Raw genomic sequence first — 27,057 nt, 5'->3', positions numbered from 1 at the left:
GGTAATAACCTTCACTGGTTACATATTTTTGGGATTTCTTCAGAAGGTTTTTGATCCTTGGACATCTCGGACAAACTCCTCCATCAAGTTTCAACTTCTTCGCGAGCTCTTAAGACTTGATTCGGAGAGACGTTAGTGATTCTAGAACTACTGAGAATATCGACAATACTCCATCTATTAGTATAACAACCAATAATATGAGTAGTTCAATTGATTCTTCGCCAAATTGGACATTGATCGCTGATTCTTCACAATTGCAACCAGTTTTTGTGAAATTAGGATAAAACAATTGAATTATCTATGGAAACTCTAGTTAGAAATACACTTTGATTAGATAAAGTTCGCCAAAAGCTCCGGGATTAGAATGTTCTATTACTTGTTCAATAACCGTCGATCAGATCCGGGTATTTAAATTTCTATAGATAGTGAATATTCATATCATAATATTTTTAATTTGGATTGTAAATAAAGTGAATTTGACTTATATTTTGGATTGATTGATGTCTTATACCTTGTTATTTTCAAACAAAAACTATTTAGATGATGTTTCTGTTTGCCATTGAATAGGAGACTTATTCAGAAAATCGGAAAGTTTTGAAATTAAGAAAAGTTACTTCACACACTGACACTAAATATCCATAGGCTTCTACAATATTTTTGCCAACAAAAACGAATCTAAAAGAGTCTAGATTTTTTCACAATAATGGCAGATGAAAATGAGTGGAATAATTAAGAAAGTCCAAACCAGAATTTCCAAGATTTAACCTCTTGCAGTATACAGCAACTGTCCATATTTCCGATTGAATTGAGCCAGGTAAATATAGTTCAAAGACACTGTGTAAAACAAGGTGTATAGAAATGCTCGAAGCAGTGTTGACTTTAATGAAACAACTTCCTGCACTCCCCGCTCTTCTAGAAGCTCTTGATAGTTTAACGGAAGGTAGAGGAAGTAATGAATGTGCTTTCCTGCACTCTATTCTGTCGTAAGATTTTTCATTCAGTGTCTTAGTTCTGTCTGAGAAACTTGGAATAACTTTACCTTCAACTCCTACTAGAGTACATGGATGTGCACATAGCTTCTCAACTCAGATACAGAAAATTCGGGAAAAACGAGTCAATATTTGTCCATACTTTTATCCGTTACATCTACAATTTTTCTTGAAATAGGGTGTCTAGTAAAAATTGAAAGTCAAGTACTAGTCTCCCGATTTTTCCAGGTTATCACATTTTCCCAGTCGAAATTTCGTCAATGTACTATCACCCTTCTATTATGATGATTATTAATTTAAGAAAATACAAGTATAATACAACAACCAAATTTTTTTAGTTTAAGTAATTCTTCACTAACTGCTGTTTTTGAGAGTCTCCAAAAATTTTCAATCTATTCTTTTTAAGATACTCAACAATATTGTACCCTAATTGTGGCGGAAAAAAATGTTGAGAATCTTCGATTTGTGCATCGAAATTATGCGAAAAAAATTGCTATTGAAAAATAAATAAAATTATCGGCTTGGCAGTTGAATAATGAATTTAGTCATATTTATGAAATTTTTGTGACAATTGAAATTGGGCATCAAATTGACGGAAAGAGGCATACATGTTTGGCTCTGCGGTCAACGTGTTAATCATGGAATTACTCATATTTATGACGCTTTAAGACAATATAATTGAATTTTTTTTTGGAAATTTAAGGAAAAGGCATGAAAATGATAAAATTTGGCATAGATAATGATTTGCATAAAACTAATGAAAAAATAGGATTTTTCAACAAACTTTATTGAGAAAATTAAGAAATTGTTATCGAAAAAAAGAACGGAAATTTGCATTCCGACAGAAAATTCCTTTAAAAATCACGACATCGCCATTCTAAAGTATCTTTCTGCTATTCTCCTTATACTTCGTCCACGTTCTATTCTTTATCCTCTACTTCTTACTTCTCCTCTTCTTCTTGTTCTTCGTAGTCTTTGTTTGATTGTAACAGTGACAAATTGACAAGTATAAAAGAAACATTAAGAAAACGAATGGCAATACCAATACTGACAACTCCACATCAGATAATACTTCGAATGGCTAATGAAGATGCTAATAGAAAACAAAATGGGGAAAGTGAATCGAATAATAGAGGTAAATATTTAAATACAATAAATATATGTAAAAACTTATGGTATACATGTTGATTGGTTGATTGTACAATGAATCGAAACTGAGGTCATTCAGACAGCTGACGAAAATTTGTTGATTGAACATATTACAAAAGTAAAAGTCCTTAAAAGATACTATGAAGATAAGAAGAATATTCACATTGAGAAATCCAAGACATGTACTACTATTACCAAACTCACTATTACACTGTCTGACGCTTGTTTCGATGTTCTCCGTTAGTCTCTATGTGTTTTGTATAAAACAAAAAAATATTACAGAGTATAATTTCATTTAAGATAGTCAGTTGATTGAATTAGTAAACTCACTCTGGCATTGAACAAAATATGTACTTTGATCCATTTGGCTATTTCTTGAAAGAAAGACTATCATTACTCAGATTGAATTAGAACAACTTCCAAATTCAGTGGTAAGTTCAATAATTACTCATCTTTTACTGGATACTGTGGACAATTTGAATCTTGGTATCTCTTAAATAAATCCCAACAAATCATATGATTTTATATTAAACCCCGTAGTTATGAAAAAACTACTTTCGAGTAGATAAACTCAAATATTTGAGATCACTAAAATCCTTTTCATAGAAAATATGTATTGTTTTAATTTTTGTTTCCGCTCTAACTCCTTCATTATTTCCAAGTCGAACAACATTACTAACTAATTAAACAATACGATAGGATCGGGAAATATAAAAAGCTTTTCTTAGGTGATGAGATGTTTAAAAAATGTTTTTAAAGAATTTGAATTTTAAAAATCTGTCCCCACTTTCGTGAATAAATTCAAGGCATTTTTTTTTAAATTAGTTTTTCCTTGTCCTTGCAAAATGAAGTACCCAATAGGTCCATGTATTCATGTTTGTTTCCTGTTTGTATTTTTTATTGGAACCTCAATATCAGTGACATTATTAGAACATTTTTCTTATTGGTTATAAGAGAGTCTCACTCTTGGAAGCACTTACAGTTTCAGATGAGTGTAATAATTCAATTTAGGAAAATTTAGATGAAGCGTCTCTTTCATGCATTGTTGTAAAATACAGAATATTCAATAAATATGCATGAATACGATTTACACAAGCTAAATGCTTTTAAGACGTTGGCAATATCTAATACTAATGAATGAATCACCTCTTCCCAAATAGTAATTACAAAGCCAGATCGATGAGTCTATCACTTTTTGATTTTCCCACCTGCCAACTGACACGGCAACACTGTACATGTCCAAATACAGTGTTGTTTTATTACTATATCTATACACCAAAAAATTGCTAACAATAATTTATTCAAACTGCTTAAGTTATTTAAACAACTTTTTTTATAAACATTAAATATATTGATTAAATCTGAATTAACTAACTGTCAAAAAAGAACTCGCGTGAAGAACAGCAAGGGCACGGAGGTAAACGTATCAATAGTTTTGGAGCTAAACAAGATTTGAAATTTTTAAAAAAAAATTCATGTATATCTTATATGAATGAATAATCTACATACCTTCAATTTCAAACACATATATAAACATATTTCTTCAAAACAATTAGAAAACACAATTAAGAACTTTACTTCAACAAAGGGGTTGTGATAACCTTTTCAGAATGTAATTAAATGATTCTGTTAATGTAAAACGGTCGGTTAAACTTACATTCTGGTCCACATTTCTTAGCACATTTTAAGCATTCTCCAAAGCAACCATGGCATCTTAAATTGTTCTTCGTGGAAGAATATCGTTATTTTTCTTCAATTTGTACACTACTGTCTCTAAATGGTAAAAGACTTGCGGAACCATATCGAAATGGTTTTTTTCATTTATTTCAATCTGTGTCTTATACTGATTCGATGTCGGTAGACTTGCGGAATCAAGTCGCCATGATCTTTCTTTATTTATATCAGTTTGTGAATAATTTTGACTGGATGCTGTAGGTCTGACGGATTTAAATCGGATTAATCTTTTTCTTGAAAGCATCTTGTTGGTGGTTTTGTTGTAAGTGGGTATAGATATGAAGTGCTAACGTTTTAATGCAGTTCTCTGACTCCACTGGATAATAGCGGGATTGCGGAATTATACCGAGGCATCCTAACTAGACATAATTTTTTCCTTGGAGGTTTATCGTTATTTTCCTCTTGCGGTATTAAATTGGATTGATGTTCCTAGTTGAAGGTTATCGTTGTATTTCCCAATCTGCACAATAGTATTTTCTCTATGAATGTTGTTAGACTGGTAGCTTCGAATCGAAATGGTCTTTCTTCATTTATTTCAGTTGCTGTCTCATTTTTACACAATTTTTGTAAACTTGTGGTTTGACAGTAAACCTCAATGTTGTCAAATATTTATTTATAAATCTTAATATAATTAAAATCATTATGATCTGGCTTCAGTTCTCACTAAATTTGGTTAATGGGCAATATTTTCCACAATTAATCTAAACAAAAATAATTTCACGACCAAGAAAATAATTTTGTTTTCGGGCAAAAAGTTATGTTAAATTTGGGGTTATTAAACCGGGTACTTCTTGGCAGTGTTTAGGTTCAACATCTGAAAGGTATTTATTGTCTGTTGGAAAAATGTTGTTAATGCATACTTATTGCAGATTTTGTAGTAGAAAGATTCGCTTCATCCAAATTTTTAGAAATTTAATTATTTCACTCACCTGAAACTTCTTCTTCTGCTTCTGAAAGTATGAATAACTCTTGTAACCAACAAGAAAAATGTTCTTATAATGTCATTGGTATTAAGGTTCCAACAAAATTAGAAACTTTGCAGGAAATCTCAGAAGTTCTGATTTTGATACACTGATGAAGGCCAAGAAAAAAAATGAGTATTCTGAAAAATAGAGTGGTTCTTCAAAGAAAATCTCTCTTCAAATTAAATTCGAAATCTGTGAAAAAATAGGTTTTAAGGAAATTATTGATAAATTTGCCACTCAGAAAGCAAGAAAGATTATTTTATAATTAGGTAATTATAATGATTAGGTACCTAGTCTGTAAACTGTAGAACACCTGATTGATATACATACTTTACGTTTATGCAAAGGTGATAATATTGTATGTTTTTTATTTTGATAAAGTATTTTGTTTATATTATATAAGCTGACCAAAAAAATAATGTTTTCAAATTTTATTTGCATTTTTACTCATGAATCACTTCTTCACAACGATTGTGATGTAGGAATACGATAAAAATATCTAACTATGTAATCTATTTTTCCATAAAAACTGAAAAATAACAAAACTGCAGCATAACAATAAATTTAAAGGCATTTGACTTTGAACAGAAAAAGAATTTAGCCAGCGGCGGTTGATAATACAGTGAAGATTGTAATTTCATTAAGTCGCAGCCTAAGCAATCCCGACTTTTTGCCATTCTGTGCGATGAAATGAGTGAAAGTGCTGTCAAGATTGTTTGGGCTTGTTAATGAATTATGATTGTTTTTGTTGTAAAATTACGCGATGGGGCATAATTTTATCTTCTTTATTTCCTTATTTCTTGTTCTTTCTTTCTTCATTTTACACTTTTGACTTTTCTGTTTCTTGTTTTTTGTTTTCAGCATCGTTTTCCTAATCATAGCTCTTCTTCACATTACTTTCATCTTGTTTTTGACTACTGCTTTCCTCATAATAATATTATAAGTCAAAATATACATTATTCGAGGATACTATTCTGTAGAGTTTTGTAAGTAACTAATTTAACCATATGACTGGAATGGGGAAATATAAAAAGCTTTACTAAAATTTGAAACTAAGACTAATATATCACTTGAACAATATCTAAACACTCAAAAATATTTCACTCCAAAAAATCTATTCAAAATGCTTTCTCAGTATTTAGTAAACAAAGGCAGCCATTTTATCGCAAACGAATACAGATACATAACGATTTGGCCTAGCTTATATATTTTCATAAACTTTTTCACCAAAATTAGTTTCTTGGTCTTGAAAATATTTTTATTTAGGAAAATAACGATAAACCTCCAAGGAAAAAATCATGTCTAGTTAAGACGTATCAGTATAATTCCGCAATACCGTCAATATCCAGTGGAGTCAGAGCACTGAATGAAAACGTTAGCCCTCCAAAAAGAAGAAAGTAAGATTTGATCTCGAAAATATATCTATATTCACTTACAACAAAACCACAAACTGAAAAATCTTACAAGATGCTTTCAAGAAAAACATTAATCCGATTTAAATCCTCAGACCTACAGCATCCAGTAATAATTATCCACAAACTGATATAAATAGTGAAAGATCATGGCGACTTGATTCCGCAAGTCTACCGACATCGAATCTGTATAAGATACCGATTGAAATAAATGAAAAAAACCATTTCGATATGGTTCCGCAAGCCTATTACCATTCAGAGAAAGTAGTGTACAAATTGAAGAAAAATAACGATATTCTTCCACGAAGAACATCAATCCCGTTTGACGCAGCAATGCCGTCAACATCTTATGAAAATAAATCAAAAATGGGTCTTTGTAACTGCTTGAATTTAAGATGCCATGGTTGCTTTGGAGAATGCTTAAAATGTGCTTCTAAGAAATGTGGAACAGAATATAAGTTTAACCGACCGTTTTACATTAATAGAATCATTTATTTACATTCTGAAAAGGTTATCACAAACCCTTTGGTGAAATAAAAATCTTAATTGTGTTTTTTAATTGTTTTGAAGAAAAATGTTTATATATGTGTTTGAAATTGAAGGTATGTAGATTATTCATTCATATAAGATATACATGAATTTTTTTATAAAAATTTCAAACCTCGTTGAGCTCCAAAACTATTGATACGTTTACCTCCGTGTCCTTGCTATTAATAAAAAAAGTTGTTTAAATAACTTAAGCAAATTGAATAAATTATTGTTAGTAATTTTTTCGTGTATAGATATAGTAATAATAGTAATAAAACAACACTGCTTATTGACATGTGCAGTGTTGCCGTTTCAGTTGGGAGGCGGGAAATTCAAACAGCCTACAGAATGTTGTTATTGAGTAGAGAGTGAGTTTACTAATTCAATCAACTGATGATCTTCAATCAAATTATACTCAGTAATATTTTTTTGTTTTGTACAAAATACATAGAGACTAATGGAGAACATTGAAACAGGTGTCAGACAGTGTAAAAGTGAGTGTGGTAATAGTAGTACATGTCTTGGATTTCTCAATGTGAATATTCTTCTAGTATCTTTTAAGGACTTTTACTTTTGTGAATTGTTCATTTAACAAATTTTGGGCAGCTGTGTGTATGTCCTCAGTGTCGATTCATTGTACAATCAACCAATCAATATGTATATCATAAGTTTTTACATATATTTATTGTAATTAAATGATTACCTCTATTATTCGATTCACTTTCCCCATTTTGTATTCTATAAGCATCTTCATTAGCCATTTGAAAGTATTATCTGATGTGGAATTTTCAATATTGCCAATCATTTCCTTAATGCTTCTTTGACACTTCTCAATTTGTCACTGTGCAATCCAATCAAACGTTCTTTCCATAATTGCATCCATTCAGGTTTGTGTTTAATATTGTAGGTATCTTCGGTTCCATTTTCCATTTCTTCACACCTATACAATTCGAAATTATGATGATTGTAACATTCAAGTTCAGTTCAAATGATAAGCATTCTCACCTCTTATTCGAACTTATTATTAAAGTCTCACTCACTAATGAAAACATCAATTTGTGGTGAGCAAAATAGACAAGCTACAATTGCATCATATCGCCTATTCATATTGACAGCTAGCTAAAAAAGGATCAGAACACTCTCTAGGGTAGAATCTGAAGTTTCATTCACTGAAAAGAAAATAAAAAAATCGCTCAATTTCACAGTTACAGTTTTGAAAAAAAACTTTTCACATCAACTTAATGAAAGTACTGAAGTTGCTTGCTAACTTGCTGACTTTTTGCTATTCTGTGTGATCAAATGGGAAGTGAGCAAAAAGCATTCCTGCTTCATTGTGAAGTACGGTCGCTCTTAAGAGGTAAAGTGCTGTCAAGATTGTTCAAGCTTCTTAAGGAAATAATATTGTTTTTGTTGGAAAATCACAATAGGTCAGAAATTTTTCTTTTTGATTTCCTTATTTCCTGTTCCTTGTTCTCCTCAATATTATTTTACACTTCTCACGTTATTTGTTCTTTGTTTTTAACATCATTTTCCTCATCATGGCTATTCTTCACATTACTTTCATCTTGTTTTTGACTTCTGGTTTCTTCATTATCTTTTAATATCCTAGTTATTATTTTTATATCATGTATTTCAATTTTATTCCAGAGCCGATATCCTTTCGAGTATCTTCGCCAAATCCTCGCATCTGAGCCAAATACACTTAGATTTCTTAGTGTCCAAGGTTTACCCTCAATCCAATTTTCCATTAAGTTATGGGAAGTTTGCTGGAGTATAATCAAGAATAGTACCTCATTTTTTCATATATTCTTTCATTCGTTTACTCGTATATTCTCCATTATTTCCTATCTTACTTAATGAACTTTTGTATCAAATTTAGTTTCAACCATTTTTATGTATTCTATTATCCAGTCTGATACTTAACTTTTGTGTTCCAGTGAAAATATTATAACATTCTGAAGAAAGCATTCATCAAAATGTTTGTTTCCAATACCTTTTACGCTTATGTCACGTTTTGTAGATTTCATCATGCTTTGATTTTCTAGTTTTTTAAATGTGTACTCATCGCCTCTCATTGTGGTTATTATTATCGCTTACGAATACAGATATATTGAATGTCATTTCTCTTATAGATATAGCTGAAAAATTTTTGAGTGACCTTACCTTTTAATTGTTCTGTATCTCCTTCATTCAGCTTAGACAATTTTTCAAATATTTCATCATTTACCAGTACAGCTCATAATATGTGTTATGTATGTATGTACAAATGTATGTTTTTATATATTCATACTACTCGGTACCTATGCGGTTTATAACCAAGTCCATAATTCTATATGCTTTTAAAGTTATTCCATTTATGTTACAGTTTCCAGAAAAGTTTTTTGTTCTAATGAATTTTCGTTTTTAGTTTCGTAATCGGAATTATTTATTTATACAGTGAAAAGTCTCGGACCTATAACTTGTTGTTTTTAGTATTATTAGAATAAAAATATCCTTTTTATTGTTATAACTTAATATAAAGACAGATATGCAATAACCTAAACTGTCTAATATCACTAGAAGCCAACTTCACAGCGTACTAGCATGTTGCCATTTTAACTTTCAACACAAAAAATATTCTATGCATCGTTGTAAAATATTATTTTTGTTATAATACGTTGTCTAACATATACTGTAATAACATTGTATAAAGAATATTCTTTATACAATGGTTATACTATTATTACTCATATAGGTAAGACTCCTATATGGACAGTTGGTATTACATATATGTCTACATATTTTCATTTTATTTGTTTCAGATAGTTAAATCATCGTAATTATAGCGGTTTTATTTCGTGATGTACAACGCGAAAAATCGTTTTTTTCTTAAATATACGTAAAGATATCATCAATTGATGATTTCGATTGGTTAACGAGATAAACATTTCAAAGTGCTTAAATTTCAAAAGTCAACAATTGTCAAAAATATTTTTTTAAGTGAATGAAAGTAAGACGGTTAATAAGTGTTATTTGTATATTAAAATTGTAGAAGTTTTAAAATGCCGTCGACTTTGAGTAAAGAAACCAATTTGTATTACAAAAATTTGGTAGTGACAAAATTCAATAACTGGTTGAAAATGGTTAAGGAGAAGAAAAAACAAACTTATCAAAACCAAAACTCAACGGTATCGCTCCAAGCTCCAAAGGAGGAAAAAGATGCTAACGATACGAAGATTATCGTGACTCCTGCAGATGAGTTCGATGCATCACCACCAATGAACTGTAGCGACGCCAATTCCAAGGAAGTTCTAAACAGAAAAGATGCGAAAGAGGAGGAACATATGGATTTTTTGAACGAGAGCTTCTACGAGAAAATGAGATTACTTCAAGAATTCAGAAACGTCGGTCTCTACGTATATTGCGACTCTTGCGATAAGTATAGATACCTGCCCGACGTAAAAGATCCCCTGGATCTATCTGACAAATGGTATTGTTGGATGAATCCAGATGGGAGGTATAATAGATGCGAAATCAAGGAAGAATCGATCGACGATAAAGAAAAGGAGCTGATGATATTTAATAAATATAACGCGGGTAGCATCGTCTGGGCGAAAATCGAAGGTTATCCATGGTGGCCGGTTATGGTGGAAGATGATCCGGAAATCGAGAATTATTTTTGCTTGAAAGATTCCTTAGAACCGGTAAGTCTAATATTTATCTTGGTCACTTTCATTAGGTTAGTGTTGTAAGTACCATTTTTTTAGTTCATGTCACGTACAGGATGATTTTGTTTTAATATCGAAATTATTAAGTTACCTTATATACAGGGTGATTTTTTTACTTATTCCAATATTTCATTTGGAGTGGAAATCGAAATAAATTTCAAGTTACCTTAAATAGAGTGCGATTCTTTTTATCAATTGAAAGTGGAGAGTGGGAAATTTGTAAACTCGTATACAGCTTTATTTTTTTTTTAATTTGTAAATTTTGATGGCCATATACAGGGTGATTAATCGACTTTTTTTCGTAATATATTTCGATAAAATTCTTGAAACGACACAAGGTATTCGATCTATGGAGTTAGTCACACTGTGTATTGACGGATAACGATTATTTTCAGACGCACTACCACGTGACATTTTTCGATTCCGACGCGGTGACTAGATCTTGGGTGAAGGCCGAAAATTTGAAACCGTTCTTGAAAAATATCGACGATAACCTTGTGCTGAACGATAAATTCAATAAACTCAAACTCAGGATGGACGTAGCCGTCAAACAAGCCATTCATTTTGTCGAAATGAAGCTGCTCGACAGACTGAAAAAGTACAGCTTCATATATAGATATGCGAAATCTTCGAGAAACACGAAGCGACAGAGATACGCGAGTGAGGATGGCGGCGGTAAACAGAAGAAACGCGCGAAGTTGGGTGATGAGACGGAATCTTCGGCGGAAGACTACGAAGAAGAAGAAGAAGAGGAGCAAGAAGTAGAGGAGGAGGACTTTTGAGTGATGGTATCGTGATTTGAAGGAAAAATGTTCGTTCTAATTTTTGATAAAAATTTGTTAATTTTCTCAATAAAGTTTGTTATAAAATCATTTTTTTTTTATTAATTTTATGCAAATCATTTTTTATGCCTAATTTCAACAGTTTCAGCCTTATCCTTAAATAAAAAAATAAAATTCACATATAACAGGGGAAACAAATAGAGAAAAAATCGATATTTATTAGAGTAGTCTGGGATACAGTTCTCACTCACCTCATCAACATTTCAGAGGGAGCTGTTATTATACCGATACTCAATCGGTTCATCCTATACATGCCTCTATGGTTGGTAATAGTTTGAATGACACTGCCCCGCTGGGATTTTATATTCGACCGGCAATGCTTTACCACAGAGAGATCTCAATAAATAATTCATTTTGATATAGGAATGTGAATCCTTACGTGGCCTAGTTGTTGAGACTGGAGCATATTTTGTTTTAAATTGTCTGAATATTTCTAGTTGAAAAACTAATAACCTTTTATGGAATTAAAACGATCTTTCTTTTTTCTTAATTTCAAAACTTTCCCATTTTCTGAACAATTCTCTTGTTCATTGGCAAACAGAAACATCATCTAAATAGTTTTAGTTTGAAAATAACAAGGTATAAGACATCAATCAATACAAAATATAAGTCAAAGTTTTAAAATTTCTATACAAAATCTATCTCACTGGGATTTTCTAGAAAACCAAAATAACTTCACAATTTTCAATAATTATTTTTGTCCGTACATTAAAATTAGGATTTAGTTACATATTCACAGAGAAGTTCAATCAAGACAGATAAAGTGTGTTAAGTAAATGGATTACAAAAACATTTGTGTGAAGATCAATTATAGAAACGAGCACTAACTTCACAATTTTCAATAATTATTTTTGTCCGTACATTAAAATTAGGATTTAGTTACATATTCACTTCTTCCTGTAGTTTTTTGTATCTTTCGACCAAATGGATCAAATTACATATTTTGTTCAATAACTTCAGTGAGTTACTAATTCAATCAAATAACCATCTGATATCAAATTATACGTAGTAATATTTTGTTTGTTTGTTTTGTACAAATCACATAGAAACTATAGGAGTACATCGAAACCGGCGTCAGACAGTATAATGGTGAGTGTGGTGGTAGCAGTAGGTAGTAGTAAATGCAGCACACAAATTGTCCTCGCGTACTTTATGAAATAATCAACACTTTTCCATTCAATCAAACGTTTATTCCATAATTGTATCCATTCGAGTTAAAGATCATTATTGGAGGTATCTTCGGCTCCATTTTCCAATTCTCCATACTTATACAATTCTAAATTATGTATGATTGTATCAATCAAGTTCAGAAAGAAATCATTTTTATTTACGTTTCAAACGATAAGCATTCTCTTATCTTCATCTTATTTGAACGTTTTAGCTAGTCTCCCTTATAATCTATAATATCTCAACCAAGTCACATACAATCAAAACTTTTCAGAACAGTTCTCCATTACTCGTTTAGTTCGATTTGCACATATAATGTTTAATTTGTACAAAGTGATTAGATTGGTTAAATGGTAATTGCCTTAAAAATACTTATTTAAAAACAAGTGATAAGACAAAATTCATTTATTAATAATTTATAATAATAAACATCTCAATGCAAAACTTATTTTTATTAGGCTAGTTTAGAATTTTTAAAAGAGGTCCCTAAGAAGGCAAAACCGAACCATAAGTACATTGCTGATTATTTGAAATATGGTTTTTGTGGTTACTGGCACAGATGACAACTTGCTAGTTCAGTGTGTTTTATGATTCGAAGTATTTGCTGATGAGAGTATGAAACCTTCAAAACTGTAAAGACTTTTCACAAAAAAACATATGTATTTCTTTCAGTACAAAGAAAAAGAATTCTTAAAGTCAAACTCAATAACGAAAACATCAATTTCTGGTGAGAAAAATAGACAAGCTACATTTGCATCTTATTGCCTATTCATATTGATAGCTAAAAAAGGAACAGAACACTCTGTAGGTTAGAATCTGAAGTTTCATTCACTGAGAAGGAAGCAAAAAAAATCGGTCAAATTTACAGTTACAATTTAAATAAAACAAACTTTTCACTTCAACTTGATGAAAGTACTGAAGTTGCTGGCCAGGCTAATCTATTAGCCTTTGTTTTTTGTTTCCACATTACTTTCATCTTGTTTTTGACTTAAATTGACTAATAATTATAATAAATAAGCATATCCTCATTAAAAACCTATATGTTTGTCTCGAAGATTTGTTGGTATATGTCTATAGTATATTTGTATTCAAATAAAACTAGTATTTGATATTATTTCTTTCAAACATTATATGCTAGATAAAACAAAAACATAAATGAATACAGTTACATTGCAATGTTGCCTAGCTTATATTTTTTCATAAACATTCTCGCCAAAATTATTTTCATGATCTTTGTTTAGATCAATTGTAGGAAATATTGTCCATTAACCAAATTTAGTGAGTACTAGAGCCACATTCTTATTGGTTTTTAATAATATTACGATGTATAAATAAATATTTTTGAAACGTAACATGCATCCAGATAATAAACAAATAAATTGTAAAATTTGACAACATTGAGGTTTACTGTAAGTTGGCTTCAGTTATATTCAAACATGCCAGCTGGGTTAATCTTTTTTATTCGTCCAAGGTCAAAGTAAACCAAAGTTTCAAACAAAGGAACTTCGGAATTCATTATAATGTTAGAAACGGATTTGGTATCTAGTTGGAAAACTTAAGTTTTGTTTAAGTTTTATACGTGAAGATTAAGTGAATGTAGTTTATGTAATGAAGTAAATTTTGACTGAAAATGTATAAATTTTTAAAATTTTGATTCTTATAGTAGGCATGTACAATTATTTTTCACATTTTCTACACCTTTAACTAAGTAATTTGATAAAAATACTCACGTACACACCACAATGTTTTATGTTGATGAATATGCTTTTAAGGTGTTGGCAAGTGTTTGAATATCTTTTTTAATAACAAGTATAGGCACTACACCAATATTGGAAGTAGTTTACAAATAATTTATTTTTAGGTAAAGGAGCGTGATTTCTCATTTACCAAAATGGCCTCTAATAAAAAAGAATTGTCAAGTTACAAAAAAAGAATTAGATTATTGAAGTAGCAACAAGAGAACCGCATCTACCCGGCTTTGAAGATTTTTGCAGTGATTCTATCATTTAGGAAATATTTTTGGAAATTTGATAAAACAATCCCCAACAACACATTTTTTTTTAAATATTTACCTGTATATAATGATTGATATAATAGGAGCGTTTGGATGGATTCACATGGGGACCTTTAGTAGTTTTGGAGTACCTACCTTATGGAATTGCAAGATAAAGATCATTCAAATGAACTGTGGTATTTCTGCACAATAAATAAATGATAGAAAAGATCCCCGTATTGTTCTGACACATCTTACTTGTTTTATTCATATTTCTGAGGTATGAAAATAAAATATTGAGTAATTTTTGATTGGTTTGATTTAAAGAGACTCCACCCCAATTGTGAAAAATAAGTAACTTGTAGTTTGCAATGAATTGATGAAAAATGTTGCCAGTGAGTTGATATTTGTCTAAATATTAATATTTTTCTAATAAATTTACTCTTAATCAAAATAATTAGTAGTTGCTCATCAATATTTGATATTAATTCATATATTTTGTTAAGTATTTTAGGTGACTTCCTTTGAAAATCTCAAACTAGTCTGAAAAAAATAACTTTAGCAATGTCATGTTTCCATCATTATTTCAAATTATTGTCTTACCAGTTTTTGAATAAGAACTTTCAAGTCACTTACCATTTCATCACTTTGTACAAATTCAACACTATATCTGCCAATAAAACTAAATGAGTAATGAGAATTTTCCTGAAAAGTCCTGTATGCATATGACTTGGTTGAGTGTAAATTTAGCTTAGCGAATACATTGTAATGCAACTTCATGGTTTATTGCACTCCATGTCAAAGGTATTTTAGAGTTGTTGAATATTGAAGAAACATGTTTGTTTGAATTGGGTGAGGTAATGCCATTTCTACTGATACATACCCACACACTTTTGTTTTATTTTTTTAGCTTCTCAACAACCAGTTGAAAGTATATTGTTATCAAGTCATTCTAATGGAAGCAAAAACGTTGAGAGAACGAAAAGGGAACAGTATTCTTTTCAAAACAAGTCCTAAACATCAAAATGTAGGCTTACAGCTGTCCTATGGAAGGTATCTATTTTATATTAATTATATATATAAAGAATTTTGAGGGGACCACATTTCTAAATGTTTTCGCACATTTGTTCTTAGCTTTTCTACTCTCTGTCATCCTTTACTGTTACGAGATATATAGAATAATTGTAGATAAGTATAATTTTGAATATGCCTCTTTCTGATACTCCTTTTAATTTTGTTGGTACATGTCTTCTTTTTCACTCGATGTATTTTTTATAGATTATCTTCTAAAGCAGAAGATCAAAATTCATTATTTTATTATAAAAGTGGAGTTAATCACTCCACTCTATCATAATCCTTTTTTTCTCGTGTTTAAAACTCATCAGATTGATTCCTTATCATATATAGCTGTATATAGTATATAGCATAATAACTCCTGATCTCATTTTTTACATTGCTGACTTGCTGTACTATTATGACAAAAACTTTTTGTAAATTACTGACATCCAACCCAATTTTACTTAGAAAATTGTTGAATTGTTAAACAAGATATTTTCTAAAACTCATTTCTTCAATAATTCACTTTATTTTCTTCATTTTCCTGATTTTCATGTCTCTTCTTATTTTAACTTATGCAAGAAGTTATAACTTCATAACTTTAACAGTATGTATTATATCTTAAATATTCATATTATTACAACAATTCATGCGTTTAAAAAAAAGTAAAGTTGGTAGGAAGCTTTTGTTTTTTTATAAACATCGCTAGAGTGTAGATTTTCTAATGATATATAATTTTTTTCGATATCTTTTTGCTAACCAGAGTTGTAATTGGACCATTTCGACGAAATTCCAAGTTGCATGATTTGCGAAATTTATCAGTGTAAAGGTGGAAACAATGTAATGGCTTTTTGTGATGGTTATTGAGCAGCTGTACCTCTTTATTTATCGAGAACAGATATTAATACATATTTCCTTAATGCAGGTACTACAGATGAATTTCTTCTAAATTTTAATGATTTATTTAATATACTTAAATCTCGTAATAGATTGGCAAAATAAATATTTTAAAAACCACTTAGCTGAAGAACAAATTATTATTATATATTTGTAGTAATGTGAAGAGCCATGATGAGGAAAATGATGCTGAAAAGAAGTAAGAATGCTTATCGTTTGAAACGTATATGAGCATGATTTCTTTCTGGACTTGAATGGTACAATCATACATAATTTCGAATTGTATAAGTATGAAGAAGAATTGGAAAATGGAGCCGTAGATACCTTCAATAATGATCTCAAATCTGAATGGATATAATTATAGAATAAACGGTTGATTGGATTGCATAGTGACAAATTGAGAAGGGTCAATTAAGCATTAAGAAAACGACTGACAATATCTGGCTGGCGGGAGGCGCTAGTGTCTATAGAATTGAATTTAATTAGGCATCTGGCCAGCAGGGTGCGCTAGTGTCTATGGAACCGTGTTTAGTTTTGCGTCTGGCCGGCAGGGGCGCTATTGTCTATGGAATCGTATTTAATTTGGCGTTTGACCGGCAGGTGGCGCTTGTGTCTATGGAACCTTGTTTAGTTTGGCGTCTATGGAACCGTATTTAGTTTGGGGCACTAGTGTGTATAGAAATTAAACACAAAGAGAATTTTTATTTAGTTTAACTTGCGGCCGCTAAGTACTTTCAGTTCGACTATACCTCGCTAGATAGCGCTAGTTCGTGTTTTAGTTTATCGTTTAGCCGGCAGAGGGCGGACGTGTATAGAATCGTGTTTAGTTTGACGTCCGGCCGGCAGAGGGCGCTAGTGTCTATAGAATCGTGTCTAGTTTGGCGTCTGACCGGCAGGAGGAGCTGATGTGTATAGAAATCAAACACAAATAGTATTTTTATCAAGATCAACTTGCAGCCGCTAGGTACTTCCAGTTTGACTATTCCTCGCCAGATGGCGTAAATTCGTGTTTCGTTAGTTTGGCGATCGGTCAATAGAATCGTGTTTAATTTGTCGTTCGGCTAGCGGGGGCGCTAGTGTCTATGGAATCTTGTTTAGTTTGGCGTCTGGCCGGCAGAGGTCGCTGGTGTCTACAGAATCGTATTTAATTTGGCGTTTTGCTAGCGAGAGGCGCTTTTGTTTATGGAACCGTGCTTAATTTGGCGTCTGGCCGGTAGGGGCGCTAGTAACTATAGAATCGTATTTTAGTTTGGCGATTTGTTGAAATAGATTTATATGTCTATAGAATCGTGTTTAATTTGACTTTTGGCTAGCGGGAGGCACTAGTGTGTATGGAATCTTGTTTAGTTTGGCGTCTGGCCGGCAGAGGTCACTGGTGTCTACAGAATCGTATTTAATTTTTCGTTTTGCTAGCGAGAGGCGCTTTTGTTTATGGAACTGTGCTTAATTTGGCATCTGGCCGGTAGGGGGCGCTAGTAACTATAGAATCGTATTTTAGTTTGACGATTTGTTGAAATAGATTTATATGTCTATAGAATCGTGTTTAATTTGACTTTTGGCTAGCGGGAGGCGCCAGTGTCTATGGGAATTTGTTTAGTTTGGCTCGCTGGGGGCGCTACTGTCTATGGAATCGTTTTAGCTTGGCGATTGGTCGACAGAGATAGATAGTGTCTATAGAATCGTGTTTAATTTGGCGTTTGGATAGCGGGAGGCGCTAGTGTGTATAGAAATTAAACACAAATAGAATTTTTATTTAGTTCAACTTGCGGCCGCTAAGTTTTGTTAAGACTGGTATAAGGGTCCTATTTACCCTTTCCACTTCTCCATTACCTCGTGGGACTTCACAAGTTGTTTAACACATGTTTAATATTTTCTTCTCGACAATATGATTCGAATTTTTCAGAACGGAACGCGGATCCTCTGTCAGATATTATCCTTGACGGGCTTCCAAATATTTTACGCTAAGACAACATATCACTTCTTTCGTCGTGGTTGATTTTGTTGATTTTAGGATGAAACATTCCTTCTTTCTTTCCTACAGGACGAGGTGATATATTTTACGCTATTTTTCAAGACAACATGTCACTTCTTTCGTCGTGGTTTATTTTGTTGGGTAAAGCCACACAAATTTGGAAAAGTCATAAACTACCACAAAAATGTACTAATATTTTTTTTGTTGACTTCATTGGTCCTAATTGGTCGACGTGATACTTCCTAGCGAATCTTTTTTATTCTATAATTTGCAAGGTATACAGTTATTTTTAATCGTTTCTATTTTGTATTTTAGTCTTGGTATGTAAAATTCCTTGTTTACTATTTCTTCTGTTTGTTTCTTTCAAAAATTTCCTGTCTCGTGGACTTTTATTATTATTTTTAGTTCTTTGTTGTTCATGTTGTTTGGAATGACAAGTAATTTTAATCCATTATCGTATTTATACAATATATCATGCTCTAAATAAATATCTTCATACTCTTCTCTAGTCAATATCCTTTTTATTGCCATTTGTGTACCTCGGTTCGGCCATCCTTTTTTCTAGCTAGTCCAATAGGACTAGCGAAATCCGAAAAAATCGATTTGATTATTACATCTTTTAACCATTCCTCTATCTATCTATCTACTTCTTCTTTTTCGGGAGTCGATAGTCTTCTTGGTCGCTAATAAATCGGTTCTTCGCTTTTCAGTACAATTTTCACCTCAATATTCGTTGTCTTCTCTTTGAATGGTTTGTAGTTTTCTATTAATTTCTTCACTTCCTCCCTATTGAACCACGGAAAAGCATGTAGAGCTTTTCTCCACGGTTCGCAGTCTTTAGAAAAACAAATGTAAAACTTTTATAACTTTGAGTTTTGCTTGGTTAATGTTGTGAACAATTACTACTTACAGAACTTATCGTTGTCATGATTAAAATAAAAGATTTATTCTACACAAAATATATAAAATTTGGAAAAAAATAGAAGAAAATAACTATTTGTCTTTCGTTTATTAAAAATTAATCCTGTACCTTTCTACTCAGATGACAAATATACTATATAAAAAAATATCTCGTTTTTACAGCGAAGGAAAAACCAAATTTCCCTAAAAAATGTCAGTAACAATCAATACGATAAAACTTATTATTCACCTTAGCTACAGAAAATATTTTGTAATTCAGGTAAACTAATTTAATTTCGGTAATTATAGTTTGTACTATTGTATGTATTCTGCTCTTTTGTTTTAAATAAGTATTGTTAGAATGTATCTAAAAAAAATTTGCAGTCTTCCGCCACTGATCACTAGTTCGTGGACTTCGAATAATAAAAGGAAAAATACTTCTCACATCAGGCTTCCTCCAATCGCAATCAAGCAGAATATAAGGATACAGAAAAAAATAAAAAAGTAGCAGAATAAATAATAAATGAAATTAGTGATTCCAGAACTACTGAGAATATTGACAATACTCCATCTATTAGTATAACAACCAATAATATGAAGAGGATTTTTCATCAAACTTTATTGAGAAAATTAAGAAATTGTTATCAAAAATTAGAACGGAAATTTGAATTCCGACCGAAAATTCCTTTAAAAATCACGACATCTCCATTCAAAAGTATCTTTCTGCTGTTCTCCTTATACTTCGTCCACGTTCTCTTCTTTATCCTCCTCTACTTCTTGCTTCTCCTCTTCTTCTTCTTGTTCTTCGTAGTCTTCGTTTGATTGTGACAGTGACAAATTGACAAGTATAAAAGAAGCATGAATGGCAATACCAATACTGACAACTCCACATCAGATAATACTTCGAATGGCTAATGAAAATGCTAATAGAAAACAAAATGGGGAAAGTGAATCGAATAATAGAGGTAAATATTTAAATACAATAAATATATGTAAAAACTTATGTTATACATGTTGATTGTACAATGAATCGACACTGAGAACATACACACACCTGCCCAAAATTTGATAACTGAACATATCACAAAAGTAATAGAAGATAAGAGAATATTCACATTGAGAAATCCAAGACATGTACTACTACTTTTACCACACTTGTTATTACACTGTCTGACGCCTGTTCCGATGTTCTCCGTTAGTCTCTATTGTTTTGTACAAAACAAAAAAATATTACCGAGTATAATTTAAGATCGTCAGTTGATTGAATTAGTACACTCACTAAAGGCATTGAACAAAATATGTAATTTGATCCATTTGAACTATTTCTTGAAAGAAAGATTAACATTACTCAGATTGAATTAGAACAACTTCCAAATTCAGTGGTAAGTTCAATAATTACTCATCTTGTACTGGATACTGTGGACAATTTAAATTTTGGTATCTCTTAAATGATTCGAGTAGATAAACTCAAATATTTGAGATCCCTTAAATCCTTTTCGTAGAATATATGTATTGTTTAATTTTTGTTTCCGCTCTAACTCCTTCATTATCTCGGAGTCGAACAACATTACTAACTAATTAAACCATACGATAGGATTAGGAAATATAAAAAGTTTTTCATAGGTGATGGGATGATAAAAAAATGTTTTTAAGAATTCAAATTTTAAAAATCTGTCCCCAATTTCATGAATAAAATCAAGGCATTTTTTTGGTAAATTAGTTTTTCTTTGTCCTTGCAAAATGAAGTACCCAATAGGTCCCTTGCTTCGGGTAATTCATCAGTATTCATGTTTGTTTCCTGTTTTTATTTTTTATTGGGACCTCAATATTAGTCACATTATTAGAACATTTCTCTTATTTGTTATAAGAGAGACTCACTCTTAGAAGCACTTACAGTTTCAGATGAGTGTAATAATTCAATTTAGGAAAATTTAGATGAAACGGATCTTTCAGACTGATGTAAATACAGAATATGCATTTAATATGCATATTGATGAGTATGATTTACACAAGCTAAATGCTTTTAAGAGGTTGACAATATCTAATACTAATGAATCACCTCTTCTCAAATAGTAATTACAAAGCCAGATCGATAAGTCCATCACTTTTTGAATTTCCCACTTGCCAACTGAAACGGCAACACTGCACATGTCAATATGCAGTGCTTTTTTTTACTATATTTATACACTAAAAAGTTATTTAAACAACTTTTTATATAAACATTAAATATATTGATTAAATCTGAATTTACTATCTGTCAAAAAAAACTCGCGTGAAGAACAGCAAGGGCACGGAGGTAAAGGTATCAATAGTTTTGAAGCTCAACAAGATTTGAAACTTTTATTAAAAAATTCATGTACATCTTTCTATTATTTCACTCACCTGAAACTTTAAGTGCTTCTGAAAGTATGAATAACTCTTGTAATTAACAAGAAAAATGTTCTTATAATGTCATTGGTATTAAGGTTCCAACAAAATTAAAAACTTTGCAGAAAATCACAGCAATTCTGATTTTGATACACTGATGAAGGCCAAGAAAAAATATGAGTATTCTGAAAAATAGAGTGACTCTTCGAAGAAACTCTCTCTTCAAATTAAATTCGAAATCTGTGAAAAAATAGGTTATTTTATAATTAGGTAATTATAATGATTAGGTACTTAGTCTGTAAACTGTTGAACAACTGATTGATATACTTTTCGTTGAATATTGAGTAGGTACTTTTTTATGCAAAGGTGATATTATTGTTTGTTTTTTATTTTGATAAAGACACCTAGAAGATGCTTGATGCTCTATCTATATCCTCTGGAGGTGTCAGATACTGTTTCAGGTTAGCTTTAATATTATTATTTAAATAAAACACGATTAGTTTTGAGAACACGTTGTACTTCGTTCTTCTATATGTTCTAACCTAACTATCTAAGTCTCCCGCTTCCCAACTGTCACTTGCCAGATGACCATAGAACATTCAAGCTAGTACATGGCACTGTGAAGTGTCATATACGTAACATCTCCCCTTTTTGGACTTATACTGAAATAATTGAAATACTAACTAACTAACTAATACTATAAACTAGACATGAAACTAATAATAATATTTTTTTTCGCTATGTATAATAGTCTCTTAACCTATTTGGTACATTGACGACCCGACCTGATCTTGTGCATTTGCTATTTGCTTCCTTGACACTTGTACATTCATTTGCCGTTTTATTATTATTAGTTCCACAACCGTTTTCATTATATACATCAGTTCTATTAGACAAACAAGTGTTCTCACTTGATTCATCAGCACTACTAGGTTTACAGTTTATGTTTATATTTTCGTTGTTGTTTGACGCATTTATAACCGTTGGATTTTTTGTATTTTTTAGAAAGGAAGAATTTCTTTTATAAACCCTGCCATTTTCATCACTCACCAAGTATGATCGTGGAGTATTAGTATTTGATAAGACTTTTCCCGGTGTCCAATACCCATCCTTCTTCAATTTAAATAGTATATCTTGATTTTCGTTAAAATCCGAGCTGCTACGTGCAGATTTATCATGATAGCTTTTTACTGCCAACTTTCTTTCTACTTTTTTCCCATACTCGTTAGTGGTTTTGGGTTCCAATAATTTGTTGGATATAGGCAAACCTGTTCTTAGTAACCTGCTTTGTAGTAACTCTGAAGGTGAGGCCTCAAGACCACATAGTGGTGTAACTCTGTAATTTAACAAATGAACAAATATTTCGTCTTCATTGTTACACTTTTTTAATAACTGTTTACATATGTGTACGGCTTTTTCAGCCAACCCATTCGACTTCAGGTACCTGGGACTCGTAAAAACACATTGTATGTTGTATTGATTACAAAATTCTTTAAATTTAAAGCTGTTGTAGGGATTGTTATCAGATATAAACTTTGCAGGTAATCCAAAATTAGAAAATATTACTTTTAATTGTTTTAAGTTTTCTTCTATACTTTTTCTTTGTATTTCTTTCAATTCAATCCAATTGCTGTAGTAATCGACTACAACTAAATAATATTTTGATGCGTATTCTAATATATCAGACCCCACTATCTCAAATGGGTATTTAGGTACCTCGTGCGGTATTAGCGGTTCTTTTATTTTATTTCTGCTGAATTTCTCACATATGCGACACCTTGAAATAAAATTTTCAATATCAGTTATTATACCCGGCCAGTATAATATTTTCCTTGCCCACTTCTTTGTTTTTTCCATGCCAAAATGGGATTTATGTAGCTCTCTAGTCATATGATTTTGTAGTTTTTTGGGTACGCAAATTCGCTTGTTGAAAAATAAAATTCCATGGCGAACCAGTAGATCGTCTTTTATTTTATAATACTGCTTTAGTTCAGTGTTATTCAATACTTTTTTATCTGGCCAACCTTTAATGCAATATTCAGTAACTTTTTTAAGAGTACTATCATACAAAGATTCCTTGCTTACCTCAGCTAATCGACTATTTGTAATGGGTCTTTCAATGTCAATTGTATGCACAACCTCTTCCATTTCACAATCTTCATCTACTTTGTCTTTTATGAATGACCTACTTAAAAGATCAGCTATATACATCTTTGAACCTGGTATGTACTCAACTTCGAAATTATATTTTAAGATTTTCAAGCGCATTCTCTGTAGTCTGGACGTAATTTTATTATTATCTTTTTGCTGAATGCCAATTATTGGCTTGTGATCGGTTTGTACTGTTATCTTATTACCGTAAACAAACGGATGAAACTTAATTAGACTAAAACAAATTGATAAATACTCCTTTTCTATTTGTACGTACCTTGTCTCGGTTTCAGTAAGACGTCTTGAGCAAAATGCTATGGGTTGACCTCCTTGCATAAAGCACCCTCCCACTCCATACTGGGAACTATCACTTTGTACTGTAATAAGTAAGTTTGGGTTAAATATTTTAAGGGTTGGTAAATTACCTATAACTTTTTTCAGATTGCTAAATGTATTTTCATGATCAGCAGTCCACAAGAAATTTACGTTATTTTTTTATTAAACCTCTTAGAGGTGCTACTATTTCTGACATCTTTGGTATAAATTTCGTTAAGTAATTTACCATGCCCAGAATTCTCAGCAATTCTTTTTTATTTTCTGGCGCTTCTAAAGCCATTATTGCCTCTACATATGAATTATCTGGTTTTATCCCCTCTTTGGAATAAACCTGCCCCAAGTATTTTACTTCCTTTACTTTGTATTGTAACTTGTTAGCATTAAATCTTACATTAAACTGTTTAGCTCTCTCTAGTACTTTATTCATTATCAAATCATGTTCTCTTTCGTCTTTACCAGCAATTATTAAGTCATCAAAATATATTGGGATATTTAAATCTCCGAAAATTCTTTCATTTACTCGTTGGAAAACTTCTGGACTACATGATAGACCAAAACATAACCTCTTAAAACGATATTTACCGAATGGTGTTATAAATGTGCATAATTTTTGGCTATCTTTAACCAATCCTATGTGATAGAAGGCATCTGACATATCTATCACACTGTAGATACTTTTCCCTCTTAATTTTAAGCCTATTTCTTCTGTTGTTGGTATAGGATGCCTATCTATACAAATATACTTATTTAAATGTATAGGGTCTAAACAGATTCTTAACTTGTCTGAATTAGGTTTTTCGACACATACTATATTACTTACCCATTCTGAAGGTTCATCGACCTTCTCAATTATATCTTTGTCTACTAACTCATCCAAAGTGTTTTTTAGCTTTCCTTTAATTTTTCCAGCGACTCTTCTGCAATTACTTACAACTGGTTTGTAACCCTCTTTTAATAAAATCCTATATTTAAACGGAACCTTACCAGTACCTTCAAACAACTTTTTATTCCGATTGATGAAATTTTCTTTAGGATCTCTTTTATTCTTTAAGTTAACTTCATCCAGCTTGCATATTATATTTAATTTTACACAGGTTTTTAATCCAAGAATAGGTTTGCCTCGTATATCTACAACCAAGAACTTTACATTTTGAATATTATTTTTAATTAAACATTTTAAAATTATACTTCCTACAACTCTGATTTTATTGTTGCCATAGGCTATAATACTTTGCTCTGAATGTATTATGTCATTCTCCCTTTCTAATTTTTTTATATAACTTATTGGAAGCACATTACATTGAGCTCCAGAATCAACCTTAAACTTAATTACACTATTATCAATACATACATTTTCTGTCCATATTTTTTCAAGTTCTGAATTATCATTCTCATAAATATTGAATACAGTTAGATTGTTAATAACAAAATCTTCATCACTCGAATCATTTTCATCAACAAGATTTACATGTTGATTACTATTTATATTTCTATTGTGACTGTTAAAATATTTACCTTTGTTCTTATTTATCTTACTGTTACTAAAGTTATCTTTTTTATTGTATCCTGTTTTGCATCCTACAGCAAAATGTCCTTCCAGTCCACACTTAGCGTAGTTTTTTCCGAAAGCAAAGCACTTGCCTTTGGTGTGTCTTCTGCCACATTTCAAGCACCTGTACTCTCTTCCGTTATTATTGCCACTGTCGCTAGTACTAGGGTCACCTTGACTGTATCCTCTTCTTCGAATTAAATTCACTTCTTCCTTGTTTAAATCTTTTGCTTGAAGCTTAGTAGCTTCTGTTGTTCTACAAGTGCTTTCTGCAGTTTCCAGATTTAAATTATTTATTCCCAATAGTTTTTCTTGCAAATTATGATCTTGGACCCCTAAAATTATTCTATCTCTTATAAGACTATCTTCTTGAGTTCCAAAATTGCACGGTTTAGCTAATAATTTCAAGTCTTTTATAAAATGATCCATGCTTTCTCCCTCTGCCTGATTTCTTGAGAAAAATTTGAAACGATCAAACGTTTCATTATTGCGTGGTTTATAATAATTGTCAAAAGCTGCTATGACTTCTTTGTAATTTCCTTTTTGATCTTCTAATAGACTTAATGTGCTGAATACTTCTATAGCCTCCTCACCAGCGGAGTTTAAAAACAAAGCGATTTTGCGTTCATCTGACTTTCCTCTTAATTCGGTTGCTTTTAAGTAAATTTCGAAATGTTGTTTAAACTTCTCATAATTTTTATGAAGGTTTTGATCAAATACAAGACTTGATGGCGGTTTAAATCCGCTTGAATCCATATTAAAATCTTATTCTCAACTAAAGTTCTGTATTTTATATTTATTAAACTCACTCTTCTTGTTAATTCACACCTGACACCATGTTTCAGGTTAGCTTTAATATTATTATTTAAATAAAACACGATTAGTTTTGAGAACACGTTTTACTTCGTTCCTCTATATGTTCTAACCTAACTATCTAAGTCCCCCGCTTCCCAACTGTCACTTGCCAGATGACCATAGAACATTCAAGCTAGTACATGGCACTGTGAAGTGTCATATACGTAACATATAGAAACGAAATTTTATAATAAATCTGAATTTGCATTACAAGTAATTTCGTATTGAAACATGAGAAAATTCTCTTTCTAATTTATCCTTGGAAAACGGGCAAAAACACACACAAACTCGATATTCTTTGGAGATGCTTTAGCGAAATGAAATGCCCGCTTTTTCTGCTTAACGATTTGACAAGTGCTATTCGTTAAATGTAAAATTCATTCCAATAATATATCAACAAACGGAAACGGAAACTTCATTTATTTACTTACAAAGTTTTCTCTAACTAATTTTTAAAAAATCAATTGTAACTTTATTCATATTTTTGA

The 27,057-nt window shown here is 31.3% G+C and overlaps 2 protein-coding genes across 2 annotated transcripts; both read right to left on the bottom strand.

Moving 5' to 3' along the window:
* Positions 1-22,178: 22,178 nt before the first annotated feature.
* LOC130451957 (uncharacterized) lies at positions 22,179-26,696 on the bottom strand. The gene is made up of 2 exons (XM_056791314.1): positions 25,354-26,696; positions 22,179-25,293 (listed from the first exon to the last, which is right to left on the bottom strand). The coding sequence occupies exons 1-2, from the start codon at positions 26,468-26,470 to the stop codon at positions 24,317-24,319; spliced, it is 2,094 nt and encodes a 697-aa protein (XP_056647292.1). The 5' UTR covers positions 26,471-26,696; the 3' UTR covers positions 22,179-24,316.
* On the bottom strand, positions 22,417-24,165 carry LOC130452002 (uncharacterized). The gene is made up of 3 exons (XM_056791362.1): positions 24,107-24,165; positions 23,660-24,064; positions 22,417-23,014 (listed from the first exon to the last, which is right to left on the bottom strand). The coding sequence occupies exons 1-3, from the start codon at positions 24,163-24,165 to the stop codon at positions 22,417-22,419; spliced, it is 1,062 nt and encodes a 353-aa protein (XP_056647340.1).
* Positions 26,697-27,057: the final 361 nt, after the last annotated feature.

Source organism: Diorhabda sublineata, chromosome Y (assembly GCF_026230105.1).
Source record: "Diorhabda sublineata isolate icDioSubl1.1 chromosome Y, icDioSubl1.1, whole genome shotgun sequence".
Classification (NCBI taxonomy): domain Eukaryota; kingdom Metazoa; phylum Arthropoda; class Insecta; order Coleoptera; family Chrysomelidae; genus Diorhabda; species Diorhabda sublineata.
This window is presented reverse-complemented; position numbering and strand designations above follow the sequence as displayed.